This window comes from Alternaria dauci, chromosome 10, assembly GCF_042100115.1.
Source record: "Alternaria dauci strain A2016 chromosome 10, whole genome shotgun sequence".
Lineage (NCBI taxonomy): Eukaryota > Fungi > Ascomycota > Dothideomycetes > Pleosporales > Pleosporaceae > Alternaria > Alternaria dauci.
In genome coordinates, this window is record NC_091281.1 from 1,729,537 (window position 1) to 1,748,151 (window position 18,615).

The 18,615-nt window shown below is 50.9% G+C and overlaps 5 protein-coding genes across 5 annotated transcripts; 1 reads left to right on the plus strand and 4 right to left on the minus strand.

The window, feature by feature from the left end:
* Window positions 1-600: 600 nt before the first annotated feature.
* Window positions 601-1,188, minus strand: ACET3X_009973 (uncharacterized protein; the record flags this gene model as incomplete). The annotated part of the gene is made up of 1 exon (XM_069456147.1): window positions 601-1,188. One exon carries the CDS (start codon window positions 1,186-1,188, stop codon window positions 601-603), a length of 588 nt encoding a protein of 195 aa, XP_069302806.1.
* A 184-nt stretch (window positions 1,189-1,372) lies between these two features.
* ACET3X_009974 (uncharacterized protein) lies at window positions 1,373-2,771 on the minus strand. Its single transcript, XM_069456148.1, has 3 exons — window positions 2,542-2,771; window positions 2,450-2,481; window positions 1,373-2,391 (listed from the first exon to the last, which is right to left on the minus strand). Exons 1-3 carry the CDS (start codon window positions 2,661-2,663, stop codon window positions 1,607-1,609), a joined length of 939 nt encoding a protein of 312 aa, XP_069302807.1. The 5' UTR covers window positions 2,664-2,771; the 3' UTR covers window positions 1,373-1,606.
* Window positions 2,772-6,395: 3,624 nt separating this feature from the next.
* ACET3X_009975 (uncharacterized protein) lies at window positions 6,396-8,949 on the minus strand (the record flags this gene model as incomplete). The annotated part of the gene is made up of 4 exons (XM_069456149.1): window positions 6,396-6,399; window positions 6,447-7,195; window positions 7,418-8,498; window positions 8,615-8,949. The coding sequence occupies 4 exons, from the start codon at window positions 8,947-8,949 to the stop codon at window positions 6,396-6,398; spliced, it is 2,169 nt and encodes a 722-aa protein (XP_069302808.1).
* Window positions 8,950-14,244: 5,295 nt separating this feature from the next.
* On the plus strand, window positions 14,245-15,229 carry ACET3X_009976 (uncharacterized protein). The gene is made up of 2 exons (XM_069456150.1): window positions 14,245-14,536; window positions 14,850-15,229. Exons 1-2 carry the CDS (start codon window positions 14,349-14,351, stop codon window positions 14,872-14,874), a joined length of 213 nt encoding a protein of 70 aa, XP_069302809.1. The 5' UTR covers window positions 14,245-14,348; the 3' UTR covers window positions 14,875-15,229.
* A 75-nt stretch (window positions 15,230-15,304) lies between these two features.
* ACET3X_009977 (uncharacterized protein) lies at window positions 15,305-18,080 on the minus strand. Its single transcript, XM_069456151.1, has 6 exons — window positions 17,256-18,080; window positions 16,965-17,208; window positions 16,661-16,917; window positions 16,136-16,615; window positions 15,746-16,058; window positions 15,305-15,661 (listed from the first exon to the last, which is right to left on the minus strand). The coding sequence occupies exons 1-5, from the start codon at window positions 17,861-17,863 to the stop codon at window positions 15,755-15,757; spliced, it is 1,893 nt and encodes a 630-aa protein (XP_069302810.1). The 5' UTR covers window positions 17,864-18,080; the 3' UTR covers window positions 15,305-15,661; window positions 15,746-15,754.
* Between the last annotated feature and the right edge of the window lie 535 nt (window positions 18,081-18,615).

Below are 18,615 nucleotides of genomic sequence, written 5' to 3' on the forward strand. Positions count from 1 at the left end.
ACCCAAAGAACCGACTCCTAGTTGCCCTGAGCGCTCTCGCCCTCTCCAGCGTACCAAAGTCCTGCACCAGACCCTTCGCGCGGGATTAGTCAGACAGCCACTAAATACAACGAGATAGAGTGACACTTACACTATTCTCTGGAGTCTGCCTTTCCAACGTACCAACGCCCCTCACTAATCCCTATTCACACTCATCAGCCTCAATTACGCGTACGTAATGTCAAGCTAGTACGGAGGGGGATAACGTACACTATTCTCTGGCGTGGGCAACAATGGGACATTGGCCTGCGCTGTCGTTGCAGATGAAGAAGAAAACGGTTGCGAAATGTATCCCGTGCTCGTTGTGCTCTGGGCGTCGGTGTCAGTTTCCGCAGTCGCCAAGCTTCTCAGTGATGGGGGCGTAGGAGCTCGCGGACGCGTTGGTGTAGATGGTAGCCATGGGTCCTCTCCTAAAGGACCCGAGTGACGGGTCATGGAGGATGTAGGATGGGGTGCGCGGAAAGGCGGTGGAGATGATACTGGGGATTCTTCGACCGCGGGTGCGGGCTGTGGCTCGGCAAATGTAGAACTATCATGACCGACACTACTTGAGCCTAAAGTTCAGAAAGAATCAGCCAATAGCTTTTGCGACCCAGCGGCTTCAGCACTAGAGTTACCTGTCCCCTCGGTCTCGTTCAAGAAGTCTAGCAGACCGAGTGCGCCAGAAGCAAGGCGCTGCCCCATCTCACTGGACTTGAGCTTCTTCATCTCTTTCTCCAGCCTCTTCCTCTCCGCTTCAATCTGCTTCCACTCTTCCTCACGCGTCATACTGCTACTCTCCGACTGATCGCTATCCATGTCCTCCCCATCATCACCAAGATCTATAACCGCGACTACATCTTCATGGGGCCCCATATCTCTCCTCGCTCTCCGTCTCACGCCCTCGGCAAAGCCCGCTGCGCTATACGATTCTTCGAACCAGTACGGCTGGATCTCTCCGGTCATCTCTCTCGCGTAGTTGTATTCTGGGTCGCTGATGTGACAGCGAAATCCTGTGAGGTAGATTGTTGGGGCTGGTGGATATCGTGTTCGACGTTGGGATACTGAGCTGGGAAGAGGTGGGAAGGACGTCGGGGCTGTGATATCAGAGTCCAGGGTGGGAGGCTCGAGGGTTTCGTAGCCTGAGATGTGTGCTGGGAGGTCGGCCATGTTGAAGCTCGCCAGCAGGGGTATGAGAAGATGATAATCGGGTAGATCAGCTTATGCAGGGATGAAATAAATGGATGCGATGATATTTTTGGAGTAAGGGTCTCACACAAGGTACGCAAATGATTCGGCTACCCTGAAACATACTCTGCATCGTGCTGAGCCAGCAAAGTCTTGGTTCGCTATGGGGCTAATTTACATGCAGGTTACTACTGCGACATCGTGACTGGCTGGTTGATCAGTAAATGGATACAAGGATGTAAGATTTCGCGACCAGAATCGAAACCGCACTCGGCTACCGATAAGTTAGCAAAGGACCCACAAGCATACCAAATTCATAGAATTGCTGTGATGTATGAGTTACTTCATGCGACACAACAGAGTCCATACCGCCCCAATTTCCCAAGACAATATGTCCACTCTATGCCAATTTGCCCGGCACAAACGGTAATCCACCGCTCAACCCTCCGTCCACAGCCCAAGCCTGCGCATTCACGTAGCTCGCCTCATCACTCGCCAAAAACAGCACCGCCCTCGCAATCTCATCTGGCTGCCCTCCTCTCTGCAGCGGATTCAGCTGCCCAATCTTCTTCTCGCTCCCCCTCTTCCTCGCCGCGTCGTACGTCGTCCTCGTCATGCCCGTTTCGATGAGACCCGGGCAGATTGCATTACAACGGATACCCGTGCCAGCAAGTTGATACGCGCATGTCTGCATCAGGCTGACGACCGCAGCCTTTGAGGCTGAGTAATCGGTCGGGCCGGCATTGGATCGGAGACCTGCTGTGCTCGCCGTGGCAATGATACTGCCGCCAGGATACGGCTTCTGATCCGACGTCTTCAGCATAGCGCGAGAAGCGTGTTTCGCAGCAAGAAAGACGGAGAGGGTGTTTACGCGCAACATCTTCGTAAAGTTTTCGACCGTCTCTTCCCAGAACACCTTGCCGGATACCATTCCTGCGTTGGCAAAGAAGACATCGAGCCGGCCGTACGTGTCTATGGCGTCTTGGCAGACTTTTTGTACGGCCGCTTCGTCTGCGGCATCGAATTTCCGGGTGTGGATCTCGGTCGATGGGTATAGCGTGTTGAGCTGGCGCTTGTGGGTCTCGAGGTTGGAATCGTCAAGGTCGCAAATGTAGATAGCGCGGGCACCGTTGCGCGCGAATTGATGTGCGCTTGCACGGCCGATGCCTATTTCGGAGTTTGCGCCTAGAAGCAATGTCAGATGAAGGTGGTATGCGGCATGTGCTAGCAGTCGTGAGCATACCGGTAACGATGATTACCTTGTCTTTGACGCGTCTACGTGCAGTCAGCAATCGCTCTTCCAGTTACGATTCCGCGCCACAAATCCGTACTCACTGGCTACCCAGATCCCCAGCGATAGTTCTGATTCCCTTCAACCCCTCAAATGACGGCGGCTCAGGAAGAGGTTCGGAGAGCTCCTTGCTCAACCCCTTCCGTTGGATCCTCGCTTCTGCCATTGGTATTTTGAGATTGTCCTTGTAAGTCGACAAGCTTAGCTATACAAGATTCGCAAGGCGATTAGTGTTAACGTCGCAGTTGAGTGAGTTATGAACGCGTTGGACGGATCGTGACTGCGGAGTTCAGTGCGGAGGTCGCGATAAGTCTGGGGTAGTTACCGAGCCGAGGCAAAGCCGTATTTGGACTAGCGTGGCTTTGAACGTCATCAACACCATGGTTATTACTGATTTCTCCACTTCTGGGATGTCAGCGCCTAGATATCCAGAGTATTATCTCTGGGAAGGAATACTGTAAATGGAGAAGCAGTGCCATTTCTGTTCATAACGGCATGCAACGAAGCGAACACCAGCTGGGTGGCCTCCCCGACATCAGGACTTCCAAGATCTTTGGAAAGGTCTACAGTCATTAAACGAATGTGTGAAACTGTCGATTGATAGAAAATGTGTTGCGGAGCACATTTTAATCATGAGCAGGGATGACGCCGTCGCCTGATCGCCGTCTACCGCAGATACAGAGGGAATTGGTTAGAGGCTGACACTTCCAAGGTTGACACGAGTGAGGGGCATGTAGGTGATTATCGCGCACATGCGAGTTTGCTAGCAGTGGTTAATTCCGTTTCCAAGCAGACAAATGAGGAAAATGGGAGAAGCTGGAAGACCACAACAATGTGAACCTTTGGAATATTTTAGGGAGATGGCTGAGGGAATGGAGGTAAGGACATGAAATCCAGTATGAGTACACGCACATTCACGCCAAGCCATCTTACCATCACATTCCTTGCCTGCCGATTCTCGAGTATATCCTGCCGATTTTCTAGCTTCCTCGTCTCACACTGGAAAGCTACCCAGTCAGCCCGTCCTTCTTGCGTTATGTGGATTCGACTTCTTTAGTCCCCCCCCCCGTCCCTGATCTCACCTTCTTTTATGCTGCCTGAATGATGTTAGTCTATTCTCGGTTTCCTAGACATGTATCTGTGTTCCGCTTACTCGTGACTTCACCTACCTTCATTTGTATCTTGCAGTACAGGTCCTGCACCGCATCCTGCTTTGGACCGAAGCCAGCAGTACCGACTAACAATCTCCATTCTACAGACGAGCCAGGAACTGTGTAGACAATAACTTAGGCAGAGTAGTAGGCGATCGGGTTCTGTTCTGTACTGTTCGAGATGAGAGACGTGATGACAGAGAACTGAAGGTCTGGGTGTGCCTGAGAGGGACCGTAGACGGTACGAACTTGTTCTTGATAGTGTGTCAGTGATGTGAGAGGCGGGATAGTTGGGTATTGGTACCCAAGATGAGATTCTTGTATGTCGCCATCACTTTCATGGACTTCACGAGCGGGGATAACTCCATCGTGAGTGACTTGTAGTAGCTCAAGGCAAAAGAAGGAAGAATGTTGAAGAGACAATGAAGCTGGAAGTTTTATGCTTGGATATCTCCTACAAGCCTCAGTCGCCGCTAACAGCTTGCGGCACGGATGGTAACTGAGGAGACGCTCGATCGTATTGAGTCCATCTCCTTGTCGCCTTCTTGCACATCATTTTCTCGCTCGTGGCTCTCCTTCTTGGTGTGTCTTTGCGGTTCACACTCCGGTCGGCGATATCTGTGCGGCTTACCCTCCCAATCTGAATTATCCGAATCTGATTCCCAAAACCTGCCGTCTTCTCTAAGACACGTACAAACTTTATATATTTGTACTATATTGCGTCAGCATTTTTGATCTCTAGAGCTAGATACCGTTGTCCTTACACGTGATTCTCCCCATCTTTTCTAAAGACTTGGAATATAGGTCTTCCACAGCATGTTGTGTCGACCATTCGGAATCACTCTCAAGCAGTATCTTCCACCCCGCATTCCAATTCTTTTCGGTTTACACAATAGCTTGGGCACAATAGAGACTGTCGTAGCGGGCGACAGTTACCTAGAACCTGTATTTAGGGCTCGGGTACCGATGACCGTAACCGGCGCGCACGTTATCTAGATAGTACATTAGTAAGATGTGAAGTTAGTACCAAGGGAACATACCAAGGATGAGGTTCTTGAAGAGTTTGACAACTTTCATCGAATCCAGAAGTGAGGTTGATGGTGGTATCGCGGTCATTGTGAGTGCTGAATATTGGGAGACGAAAACGAGGGGATATAGTACCTATCTTAGAAGGCAGTTGACCATAGAGCAATCGACTTTGATCAGAAAGCTCGAGCGATTGCTTGGCTCAATCCATGTACGCAAACAAACAACCACCAAGTCGTTGACTTGCAAGACAGGGAGAGCATGCAACGTCTAGCTTTAACAGAAGATCGGGGTGTGTCTCGAGGGAACCCGCCGAACCATGGGCGAGGTTTCAAGAGGACAGCATACTGCGAATGCCTCAAAAATATGGAATTGTGCTGCCACTCACACGAGACCTTTTGGCAAGAGTGGGATGGTTATAAGGTTTTCGAAGATTGGGACAATGTCGGGCACATCCTCCAATCTTTCCGCTTGACCCAGAAGTTCTTCTGCTTCTGTTGTCGTGAGAACCAATGATTGTACTGCATCTGCAGAAAGTAACAGTCTCAAAGCTCTATAATCTCCCTGCTCTATCACAAGACCGATATGAAAACCCTCCGTGTCCGCAACCGCCTCAGCATCCGCATCCGCATTTGAACACTTGATCCTGCACTACCAGACACCGTGATTATGGGGCTCGAGCAGATACGATAGCATAGTGCTGGCAAATTGGCCAGACTTTCACGGCAAGCGCGGCGCCCTAATTCATGTCCGACTAGACTCCATAATGCACGTATGGTGCCCAAGCGAGTACCGGCCTTGCTTTTCTGGGCTGGATCTTGCTATCCTGGAACGTCAAAACTCTATCGCTGCCAGTTGTAGTCATGGCTGCCTCAGATCCCAGCAGCAGATTTTCCGTATCGTTGCCGCTCGTTGCCGCGTGTGCTCCCGGAGACATGTGCGAGTTTTTCGCATCAATACCGGCCCCATCTACATCTCCTTCGTGGTTAGCCATAAGTTTCCCGACTCCAGGTACGTCGCGCAAAAGCGTGAGGTCGGCGTCGCGCATCGATCTCAGAGCGCGATGCAATCCCAGACACACTGCAGAATCATTCAAGCCTTGTTTCTCGAGTGTCCCATATAGTTGCCTTGTAACGTCCACACTGTACTTATCCGAGACTTCCCAAAGTGTGCCAATAACATGCTTGAAACCCGCAAGCTGCAGAGCACTCACGAGATGTATACCTTCATCGACAAGGTTTTCGGCCTCGATCCTACTAGTCTCACAAGCCGAAAGATACCCTAGAAATGAGGAACCATGTTGAATTTGGTAGTCGCGGAGACTCGATACTGTCAAAGGACTGGTCTCCCAGTCTTCTAGCAGCAGCTTACTTTCGGCTGGATTTGTTGGATTTGACTTCCCATGGCCCGCGAAGTGGAATATGTTGCAACTAGGCAATGCTTTGATCACTGCATCTCTGCTCTTCTCCGGTTCCAACACCTCTAAGCCGAGCGCATGGCACGACGATGCTGCAATAGCAATCTCATCTTCTGCGTATCTCAACATTCCCTCTGCACCGTATCCTGGTGTTTGCCGCATGCATACCAGAACTGCATTCGCTGGCTGGCATACAGGATTCGCATCGATTTTTCGCTTGCGCATGTGAATAAGCGCCTTGATGTTCGATGTATACGAGGACATGACTCGGTCCAAAACTGAATCTCCACAGCCCTTCTGATGGTCACCTGCTGCATGGATCGGGATATGGCTTAACACTCCAGTGCAGACCCACCATATCCGAGGCCATGTATCTCTTTCTACTGCTTCCTTGTATCCTAGGGCGTCCAGAACAGGTCTTGCTGCGACATCCCACAGCCACTTCAAGTCTTCCAGCGATGTCCGCTTGAGACCCTGATTTAAGAATCGTGTTCGGATCTGGCCTTTACTTAATGAACGTAGAGCAACCAAGCGGATTTGATGAGCCTCAACGATGAAAGCATCACAGCGGTATTCGTTGATGTTGATGACGGTGATTGGGCCATTCGCGGCTGCCGCCATGATCTCGGATGCCGAGGGCGGTAGAAGGAACCTTTCTTGTCCGGGTATACTTCGTATCTTCGCGATGATAGCGTCTAACCTTTCGCTGTCCATTTGATGCTGTCTCAAGCGGTCTTGCGAAAGTGCCTCATGTACATGCTTCATGGAATTGACGGAACGAGGATCTATTGGCGGATCTAGAAGGTCTTTGTAGAACTCGAATTCTTTGCAGAGCTTCTCATCGGAGATGTTGAGATTAGAAATGTCAGTTCTTGTGTCCATGAGAAGTCCAGATATGACTCCCCGGCCCATTTCCAAGAGTTCTAGAGCTTGGCATGGTGTCTTGCCTGCCTCAAGGGCAGCGGTTGCAGCCATTGATGCTAGGCCTTCGAATTCTCCGAGTTGATCCTGTTTGTCTGTGTTGTTGAGAAACCGGGGGCTGACCAAAGATAGATTTCTAACAGCTTGTTCGAGAACAGTATGCGCTTCAGACCCTCTAGATTGCTGGAAGAGTATGTCAGCTATCCTACGAGACACATGTAAACGCCACCGTGGCTGGATGTTCTTGCTGTTTAGGCCGTTCTCATACGACAAGAGTGCTTTCCTCAAGTCTTCATCATCGCGATTCTGGCTGTATCGTTCCGAATACCATCGGCCCAGGTTGAAGTACACGCCACACCTTTCGATAGCCTCTTCCGGCATCAAAGACGCAGCCATCCCACATACTTCGATAGCTCGGTTCATGTCATCTGCTTTTTTATATTTCTCATGTCGGATAGCGCGTATCGTCGCTAAGTTGATAAGGGCGTTGCGATATTCAGAGTTTTTCTCATGGATCATCGTGGTGACTTCCTCAGCCAAGAGAATCGCTTGGTCAATATCATTTCGATCAGAGGGGCCTTCTAAGTCGAGGAAGCGAAGACTCAGTAGATCTGCGCTGTGGGCCTTGTATTTGATGGTATATGGGTGATCGGTGAATGTAGAAAGGTCCGCCGTCCTTTCGTGTAATTCGATGGCTCGGCGAAGATCGCCTCGATTCTTTCTCTTCTCGTATCGAAGAGAGTAAATGGACGAGAGCTCGCTCAAACGTGTATTGTAACGCATATGTTCGATGGGAGTGTTTGTGAGTATCTCCTCTCCAAGCTCGATAGCGCGGTCGAGATCCTTCGAGATGCCAAACGTTCGGTAGCGGTTCTTCACGCGCAGCATGAGTCCCACTTGGATATCCTGTAGCGTGAAGTCTTTGCTTTCAGCATCGCGCATAGCATTGACAGCGTTCTCGGCCATATCAACCGCTCGATTGAAGTCATCCACCATCCCATATCTATCGTACCTGTCTTGGAGCAGATTCCCTAGGTTAGCCGATATGGAGGCTTTCTGCGAATTTTCCGAAGCCAGTCCCAGAGCCTCTTCCGTTACATTAATCGCTCTTGTAAGGTCTTGTGCCTCACTTCGTGCGATAAACCGGCGGCCCAGCCAGCTACCAAGATTCACAAGTCGGGCTAACCGGAAATCATGTTCAGCAGCTGGTAGTACCATTAATGCCAGATCTGCCATCTTCACAGCCTGGTCAATGTCGGCAGGATCTCCGTGCTTTTCGAACCTTCGACCATACATCACAGCAACGTTACTGATGGTCGAATGCAGATACTGGTGACTGATCGGAGTCATACTGATGGAACGTCTCCCATCCAGTATGGCCTGCTCAAGATCTTCGTTACGGCCCTTGCTCTGAAATTCTCGAAGTAATTTAGTGGATTTGACTATCAGGGAGTGCGCTTCCCGCTGCCGATCTTCGTGTGTAGCCCTGGAGAGAGTGAGTTAGTGTAGTCATCGAAAATAAGCCAAGTGGCCATCTCTGCTTTATATCTATACGATAAATGCCCACCGCTATTACACATGCTATCAGAATTATGCGCTTACAGGTCTGGAGGATCTCCATTCAGTAACGAGACATCTTCTAGCAGATATCTGCGCTGATGAAGCTTCGCCGAGAGTAAATTCATGATCTCAGCACGACGTGTGTGATCTTCGTTGCTGATGCTCGTCATCGTAACCCATTGTTCAGCTCTTTCGAGACCTTCTTCCAAAAATACGACAGCTCCAAAGTGATCGAATATGCGTGCACAGACGTAGATGTAGGGCTCAATGTTGGTAGAAGTAAGCACCGTCTGGGAAGCGACAAGGGCCGCCAATTGCTCGAATCCCATTGGCTCGATAGTGTTGACTGCCTCATCTTGGAGTTGAAACGGATACATGGTAACGTGACGACTAGATTGAATGACTTCTGAGTGTATTCACGATGTGATGTCTCTCAGAGTTAGCCGGACAGCATAGCTCTTGTGGTTGGAGATGGTGGCAAAACCACGTCGATGACCTCATGGCAATCCGAAAATGATGACCTCGATTGGCGCTCACAATATTAACCGGTGAGACGAACACAGCGTTGTGCATATAGTATGACCGAAAGATGAGATACTCGAATCTGATATTTGGATTCACACGCCGGAAATGGTCAATGTTGGGCATTCTTGCTTCATGTTACCCGTCATTGGTCACAGGAAGGAGCTCAGCAGCACATGCTGATGAGTCCACTGATTTGTCACCGAGCCGTGCATAAGCAAGATGTACAGTTGTGATGATTGCTATTGGGATCTTGGCTGCAGTGCTTGAGCACCTGCATTATGTGTCCGTACCCTTCGAGCAGTGGCAATCGCGAGCGTGTCACAAAGCCTCAAACTTTGAGCTTTACAGGCTCGAACAAGCGATATGTAAATTCCGAACGTTAGGAGGAACAGTGAATGGGTGGGCTATTATTGTATTCAAGCAAATGTTCAAGAGAGAAAAAGCTGATTGAGTGCTCTGGTGTTGGTCTGCGTAGCGTCATTTTGCATTCCCTGTTGTAGTGACGAAAACCGTCAACACTGTAGTATAACTTTAACCACAGTCAGATAGAGAACTTGAATGAAGCAGATGATAATGATGATGTGGGGTATTGAAACAGTACTTACGCGGCACTAGCGACGAAAACTTCCACCATTCTGGCTTTAGTCAAAGTCGATAGCGTGCCAACAAACACAGTTACTGAAACAATCACTACGAAGAGACGTGACAATATGTTGTGCGAGCAATAGCATGCGACGACAGGGACCAGAAGGAACAGCAGAATGATCAACACCAATACTGCTCTCACCCACTGGTTCAACAGGGATCTTGGAGGAATAAAAACCTCTTGGTCTCTTGAGACTTCCATGCACAGCTTCTGGGGGTTGTTTAGTTTTCTTTGTATCTGCGCTTTGAAACATTGGAAGAACTTGCCTTGTACGATCTGCGAAAGAACCTAATGAGAATGTTCTCGATCATCGTCCGGACTTGGATGAACGCATCATCATGTGAACCTCCAAGACCCATCAAATCATCGATATGCTCGAGGTATTCGGTATCCTGACGAGCTAAGCATGCATTTCCCTTGACCCAGTTTTGTAGGCTGAGTATGTCCCGTTCCCGAGCTGTTTGGATTTGCCGATTGCGAAAATTCCGTTCCACCAAGTTGTCTAGCCAGGGTAAGCGGCTATCATACCTGTTTTACAAATTGAAAGGCTAGCTGACGAACCGTAATCGGACAAGGCGATGTCAATATCGGACAAGATCTGCTTTCGCTCGCTATTCTTGTCCATGCGGTAGCTACCAAGAAACAAAGGTCTCCGTTCTTGTACGTCGATCTGGTTCAGCTTCGATTCAAGTTCTGCAAGTCTATGCTGCTTCTGCAACAGCAACCTAGTCCGTATTATCGTAAACCGACGTGCTACATGCAGACTTTCATGTCCGGCAACGAGTGCTGAGAAGCGAGGATACCCAGGTCGATAACTTTCAACTACCATATGTCAGTGTCTTGTCGCACAGCAGCTTGCTGTAACATCTTACCTGTCTTGGTTGTCTTATCTATATTACCATGCTGCTGACTGGTCCATTGAAAGACCGAGCTTAGAACTTGGCGCAAGCCACGCGACTCATTCGCTTGTGAGACCATAACTAAAGGTGCTACAAGTGAGCAAGGTCGTCCAAACCATGTCTATCAGAATAGCAGATTTGGATGATTTATGCTGAACAGCCGCTTGCATTTAGCCTAGCATCCTTCGCAGTGGGAGGAGCAGCGAAGTTGCCTCGTACCGCAAAGTATGGTCGAAGAGAAAAACGCTGCTGTGATACAGCCCAAACAGCATTTCTCCCCTGCAATATTAGACTGGTAAAGCAGGTTGAAGGACCTTTGTTGCAGCAAGGCTGCGCCACCAATTCGAGTTGCATCGAAGTTAACCAATCATGACTGAACACATGGGTAGAAAGATTGTTGGATCTCTTCGGAAATGCAACTGCAAGCGATGGCTGATATGATATTTCTTAGTATTGAGTCTCAGCTTTCCAGTCACTAAGCACATGGCCTGGCTGGCGATATAAGCTCTGCCTCGTCTGCGCGTACTCCGCTAACTAACCGCGAGGGACAATAGACTGCAGATCATGACTGATCAAAAAAGGTTGTATCTTAATAGATTGTGTGCTCACGCTCTAACGTTGATCAGTGGCGCCAAAGCCAAGATAATAGTGAGCGAGGATGATCGCGCTACAATCACGCGGCCTCAAAATGTAAATGTACCGCTAAGCCATAAGATGATCAATCAAGCCTAACTCGTGTGATAGGCAAGTTCATTTCGACTAGGCGACGAGGTCAACGTCGTCGTCGGACATGACGCTGCTGGGGGGGAAATACTGGAAGGTCCCTATTTTGTCCAATATGTAGAGCAAGCGTATTGTACACTCTGCGACGAAAACGGCGATGAGGCTAGGAACGGAGATTCTATCGCTGCCAGTGACTTGAGAAAAGTCACTTAAAGGGGGCCTGTGTACGATGTGTTCGTACGATGATATCGCGGCAAGTCCAGGACTCGTCGAGGATGTCATCGGAAGAACTCCGACTCGGTGCGCTTAGTCTGGAAAGAAGTTGCGACAGTGCTGGTCGAGAGCCGCGTGTAGGAATGCTGGCTAGAGAATCAATTTGTTCGGGTAACGGGTCCATCTCCAAAGGCTCAAAAGACGTTGGCTTTGCAGTAACGAAGATTTTCAATGTATCGTCGCAGTAAGTTTGTCCACGGGATGACAGTTGGTCGGGAACACCGGCTATGATAGGTAATGACTCCTCGCTCTGAGGAAGAACTTTGATATACTCTCCACTTCCGTCGTGCGAAAGCAAGTTCACGATACCCCACAACCCATCGAGGTAGCATATCCCTACATGAAGCGGATTTTCGGTGACATTACAAATGCGAATCGTCAGCTTGTCCCCATGTACCAGTTCAACAAAATCGGGGCATAGCTCGTTTCCACTTGCATCCAGCACGGTGATTACGAAGGTGCTTAACAGGGAAGTCGGGGAATTCCGGTTTCCAATACGTAGAATATTCTGGTATGTCGCTATGTGATCCACGAGATGAGCCACACAGTCAAGCAGATGTTTCGTTTGCTGGGGTATTCCAGGTACACTTTTCAGGACCTTGCATGAACTATCACGAATCTCTAGTTCTGAGCACTCGTTCTTTGCAACAAAGATAGCGGGATGCTCTGCAGAAGCATCTGCGGTAGAGAACGCTCTGCAAAATCGTGTTTCACTCATGGCTTTGGCCCAAGTGGTTTGATCGAAAATCTCGTCTTGTATAGCAACAAGTATCCTCCGGGTCTGGAAGCTCGTGAGTGCCTTCCCTTTCCAGCCTGTTTCTACTTCGTACATCGCCGGAGTGAGTGGTTGCTCCAGTAAAACCGACGTGACGGCGCCGGCTTTGGTAACTTTCATCGTAGTACACGCTTTTGCAGATGAGGTGCCTCTTTCTTCGGGCGCGTCGGGCTTATAGATTGCGTATTCGTCGCCTACACATACCCCATGCGCAAGTCCCACGCCCAAGCACAAGTCAACACCGTTGTTGTGTCTGAACACTGGTACGAACATTGATGTCTGCTGCGAAGTCGACGTCGCAAAGAACGCGTCGTTTCCATTTCCAAAGCGCAATGGATTTTGTTGTGGCCAATGTTCAAAGAACTGTGCACGAACTTGGTGGTACAGTGATCGATGTGAGCGTTTTCTCAATGCCACGAGTGCCTGCATTATGAAGTATGACAAAGCACCGTGATATTGACTCTCGCCGATGATGATCTCTTTGGCGAATTCGTCTGGTCCGCATGCCGTCAAGATGGTGTAGCCATTGGGCTCGACCAACCATCTCGGAAGGATGTTGAGAGTGCGATAAGTGGCATGAAACGTTTCTTCCTCGACATGAAACTGGAGAGAGTGATCCTCCTCATTGCCATCGGCGCTAGGATTGTACGGCAGCACCCGACTAACAGCCTTGGAGGAACCACCAGAACGAACGACACTTCCTGAAAAGCAACAATCGAGAACGAGAGTAACGTGTAGTCCCTTTTCGACCATTCTTCGGAGAAACCCCGCCAAAACGCGACCCGGCAGATGCTTGATCTTGGCCGGCGAGTCCGGATCGTAAAGCACCAGAGCCAAATCACCAGAAACTTTGTTGACCAGTCTTGATGGTGGAAATTTTATTGTAGTACCATGTCCAGAGTAATGGACATACACGAAATCTCCCCCCGAAGCATTCTCAATAACCACTTCAAACCCAGCGAGAATATTTGAATGAGTGGCAGGCTGAGGTTCTGTAGAATGATCCAGACAAACGTCCGATTTTACGAACCCTGGGTTATGCTCTCGGGCTCGCAGTGCCAAAGGTATCTCAGAGATATCGTCAGGCTTAGCGCCATCGTCTTCTATGGCTCTATCCGTTTGAAATGATAGTATGGTGATTGGCTTCGATCCTGATGCGTCTGATTCCAGATATTGTTGTATCATTTGTACGTCAGCGACGCACCCATTCAATGGCTTCTCTGGATAGCGATTGATACCGATGAGGACAGCCCAGTATTCCGTCGGAGCCATTTCTTGTAGTGACGCTCGATGTGTCTTCTGCCTGCTGCTGCTGCCACAAGCCGATGGCAAACCTCAACACCAGGGGAGCAATTTACACTGCATGATCCAGGCCTGCCGGATCAAGATGGCCGTGCCAAGATTTGATATCGCAAGACCATGACAGCCGTCAGCTGCGCCGCTGTCGCAGGTGGCAGGTAACAGATTGCCTTGCATGAGACAATATGTCCATGCACATCACGATCGGCAGTCTGACCTGCATCGTGAGGGCTGATATGCCTCGTTAGCATGTCAAGGCAGGCGTCAAGGCAGATTTCTCCTAGCTTTCGTGTTCATTCGTTGCCTTGACGTCCACGTGTTTGTTCCTTGGTATAGATGCTTGGGCGAAGATCCGCAACGGACGCAACAACAAAGTACAGTGATGATAATCGAGCCGTGTGTGCGCCCTAACGCCGTGCTGCCCAAGTGCTGCCTTGCTAGCACAAGGTACGTTATCGATAAGCCCAGCGCACGTACCACCGCGACCCTCGTTTTCCAGCCCAGCCGGCGCAAACCATCACCGCATTCTCATTCTCTAACTTCCAACTTCCAACTTCCACACCTCACCTGCACCACCCACACCTTCACAGCCCTTCCACACATACACAGAAAACACCGCAAACACTCCGATCCACCATGTCCTCCTACCAACCCCAACAAACCACCACCGCCGCCGACCAAACCACCAGCGCCATCGACGCCACGGCGCGCACCGTCCACTACAAGTGCGGCGACTGCGACATGGACGTCCCGCTCAAGCGCGGCGAGCCGATTCGATGCAGGAACTGTGGGCATCGTGTGCTGTATAAGCAGAGGACTAACCGGTAAGTGAGAGAGAAAAAATATTTCTTTGATGGGTACATGGCGCGCGGGAAGCAAGGAGGAGATAGGAAGAAGAAGGGTGGAGAAAGGGAATAGGCACAAATGCGTGTGCGTAAGAAGATATGGGTAGGAGAGAAGTGCGCAAGGGACGTGGTGCGATGAAAAGACGGGGGACAGAGAGGTAGAGACGGAGCTTTTGCAGGCATGGCTGGAAAACACAATCTGCACAGTCCCGGCGCGGAAGAGGAGCACAGCCATCTAACCAAACCAAAAAAAAACTACGTCGGAGAACACTCACTAACACAATCTATCCAGTATGGTCCAATTCGAAGCTCGATGAACCCGTCAACCAGCAACACCACACGCTCTCTCTCTCTCTCTTAGAATGAAACCACACAATCGGATATTTAAGCGATCGAGCAACAAAAGAATGCATGATATACGGCGTAGAGTTGGGGAAAACAGAAAAGCTTTCGAGCGCGGTTATCGAGGCACGTAAAGAGCCGGTGTGTATCTCTGGATGTGTGCAACAAGGGCAAGTTCTGTAGAAGTAAGAGCTTGATGGCATATATCGCCAGCCAGAAAGACATACAGTACGAGTAAACAAACTTGCACACAACAGGAAGAGGAGGAGGATGGAGAGCATCTATACCAAGCACAGGAGTTTAAAATACCAGAAGCCCTTTTTCTATGGCAAAATAATTTCAAGTTGGCTACCACATTCAGTTCATTCCATACATGTCCGAAAAACGCCTTTCATTTCTTCCCTCTACGACCCTCAATTCTCTACTACCCAGACTGACATACTCTCCCCATGAAAGACGAGGATAAAAAATGTCAGCAACCTCCCATCATACCATCTACGCGCAGTATAACACAGTGCACACAGAACGCGCCATTTCTTCATCATCATCTCCCACATACATCTCGTTTGATATGCCAAGTAATCTGCAAGCCAGCCAGCCAGCCAGCCAACCAGGACAAAGTCCTTGTTCATTCATAAGGAACGGGTCCAGGTCGGAGGTAGGTAGAGAGAGAACGACAAGAGAACGAGACCATCCCCCATCCTCCATCCCGCATCTATTCATCCATCCTTCCATCCATCACTCGAAAACAGAGCCGCCCTCCTTTCCCCCTTACTCCAGAAAACACATACATAACCCCCACTTTCTCCTCCCTCCCCTCGCTCACCCTCCTCTCACTCTACTCACTCTACTCCCTCACGACCCCCTAAACGCATCAAACCTCTTATACGTATACCCAATAAACGGCAAGCTCGTCGCATACTCATCCTCATTCGCCGCCGCCTGCGCCGCCTGCGCGCGATGCGCCGCCGACGTATCCTGCTGATCAATCTCATCAATCGGGAAATACTGCGTATCAATGTTGCTCTGCAGTTTGGGCTCAAACGGCGCACGGATCCGGCGGAGCCCATCCCACGCGACACCGCGGAAGAACGGGTGTTGTTTGATTTCGTTGGCGCCGCCGATGCGGCCGAGGCGGTTGTCGGCGTCGCATATCAGACTATTTCGATCATATCAACATTTGACTCTGGAGGGAAGGAAAAAGAAAGTGTAAAGTAAGAGAGAGAAAAGACTTACCGACGAACAAAGTCCTCAGCCTCAGCACCAAGCTGCTGGTCCGGCGGGAAATGCAAGTTCCTTGGCCAATCCACAATCTTCCTGTACGTATCGTGTGGCTCCTCTGCGCAAAACGGCGGCCAGCCAATCAAGCACTCAAACATAATCGTGCCCACCGACCACCAATCGCAGCTGTAGTCGTAGCCCTGGCCGCTAAAGATCTCGGGCGCAATGTAGTCGGGCGTACCGACAGTCGAGTAGGCGAGCTGTCGACGCGACTTGCGCCATGTGTTGATTTGCGTGCGGTTGCTGACCGTCAGTTGGATCTGGTCGAGGTTCATGGATTGTCGGTTGTCGCGGTTCGACTTGTGGGCGCCGCCGGCGAGGAGCTTCTTGTAGTAGCCGGCGTCGTGCTCCTTGTGGAAGCCGGTCGACAGACCGAAATCGGTCAGCTTGATGTGGCCGCCTCGGTCGAGGAGGATGTTATCAGGTTTGATGTCACTGGGAGAGTTAGACTTGTATACCAAAACTCGCCAGGGTTCTTACCGGTGAATGAAGCCAAGCTTGTGGACTGCTTCTATCGCGAGCGTAATCTCGGCCATGTAGAAGCGCGTAATGTCCTCGGTGAAGATTTCGTACTTGATCAACATGGTCATCAGGTCACCACCTGGCAGAAACTCCATGAGCATGTAGAGAAAGGTGTTGTCCTGGAAGGTCGTGTGCAGCTTGACCACCCACGGGCTGTCGGACTCTGCGAGGATGTCACGTTCTGACCGTACGTGTGCCAGCTGGTCTTTTTTGAACTACAACAGTCAGCCAGTACCTGAGGTGATATATCGTGGATGCTCACCATCTCCTGCTTGACAAGCGACTTGAGCGCATAGATCTTGCCGTCGTTGCGCCGTTGGACCAGCTTGACCTCTCCGAACGCACCCTTGCCGATAATCTTGAGGGTGGAGAAGTTCTCGGGCTTCTCCTTTGTGCGCAGGAAGCGCAAGTACTCGACTTCAGCACGGCGCATGCTGTCCTCTTTGGACCGTTTCCGGCTGTCGGAGAGCGAGGGCTCCTTCATAATGGCATCGAGTTCGAGAGCTCTGCAGGGAAGTTAGTCATGCCAGGGGAGAGAGCTGGGAGATGGCACCTTTGGTTGCGGTCGCGTGCCCGCTGTACGCTGTCCTTGAAGAAGGTGTTGATGAGGCTCTTGGAGACCATGGCCTGCTTGTCCACGTTCTCCGAGTACTTTGTGGGGTTTCGCTGCGGCGCCTCTTCGTCGTACAGCGAGGGGCCTTGGCGGGACCCTGAGCTGCTGCCCTGGCTGCCGTAGCCGTAGCCTCCTCTGTTGTCTGCGGTGCGGGGGCGGCCGGGGTTGGGCGAGCCCTGGCGGCCATAGGGGCTGCCCGAGCGACCGCTGCCCGAGAGGTGCTGGTGCGAGAGCTGCTGGGCGAGGCCATTGGCACTCTGGTCGAAGCGCTGGCTGCCCGGGGCCTGGAGATTGCCCTGCTGGCCCTGGTACTGTGCCTGCTGGTAGGGGTTCATAAAGTAGCCGCCGCCGCCGCCATTGTAGCCATTGCCCTGCTGGGCGCCCCAGACCTCTTGCTGGCCGGCCTGGTTGGGGTATACGGGCTGGGGGAATGTCGAGGGCGTCGTGGGGAATGCTCTGCCCACCTCCTGCTGGTACTGGTTGTTGCGGTCGCCGCCACCGAAGCCAAAGTTGAGCTGCAGGCGGTTGCCCTGCTGGTTGTTGTTCATGCTGGGCGAGCAGTCGTGGGCGGTGCACTCGGGGGGAGTCGGTGTGCGGGTGTAGTGTAGTCGTCTGGTCGTGAACGGCGGGTCAACAGCGGAAGGAGGTGCGAGTCTGGGCAGCGGAGACGGGTAGGTTAAGCGCAATGACAAAGCCGCGGGCTCACGGGCTTGTGTGCACTGCAGAGCTTTCTCTGGGGCAGCGCTGGCTGGGAGAGGGAGGTGCTGGCGACTACCGCAGTAGCTCCGTCAGGGATAACTTTAGGGTGCAGGTGGGGATGCCAAGCAAATTGCCTCCCGACCCTCACATGCACGACTCAACCTCTATCCGCCCATGTCCTCACGAGAGTGCTGGTATTGACTTTGCTTGTGCCGCATCTCCGCTTCCAGTCAGGGTGCTACACGTCCGTTGTACTGGTCCGCCATTGCTTTGCGTCCGCGATCCAGACTCGAGTATATGAGCCTATCGATAGGAGCTTCACCGACAATCCAGCCCAAGGGGACCGTGCCAGGATACACCGATGATGAGAACGCAGCCACATGAAGGTGCGTCGTTGTTGAGCATTACAATTATGTAGTATAACATTGGTGGGAACGCTCTGCAGTATTTGTGACCAATTTCACGCGTAGGTGATACCTGTAGATTTCCTTTTAGACCCGTTGATGGTACAGATGAAAGAGACACCAGCAGACTAAATGATTAACCAACAGCACCAAGTCCTTGTTAGAATAAAACACAACCTGTAATGTCCAGATATACT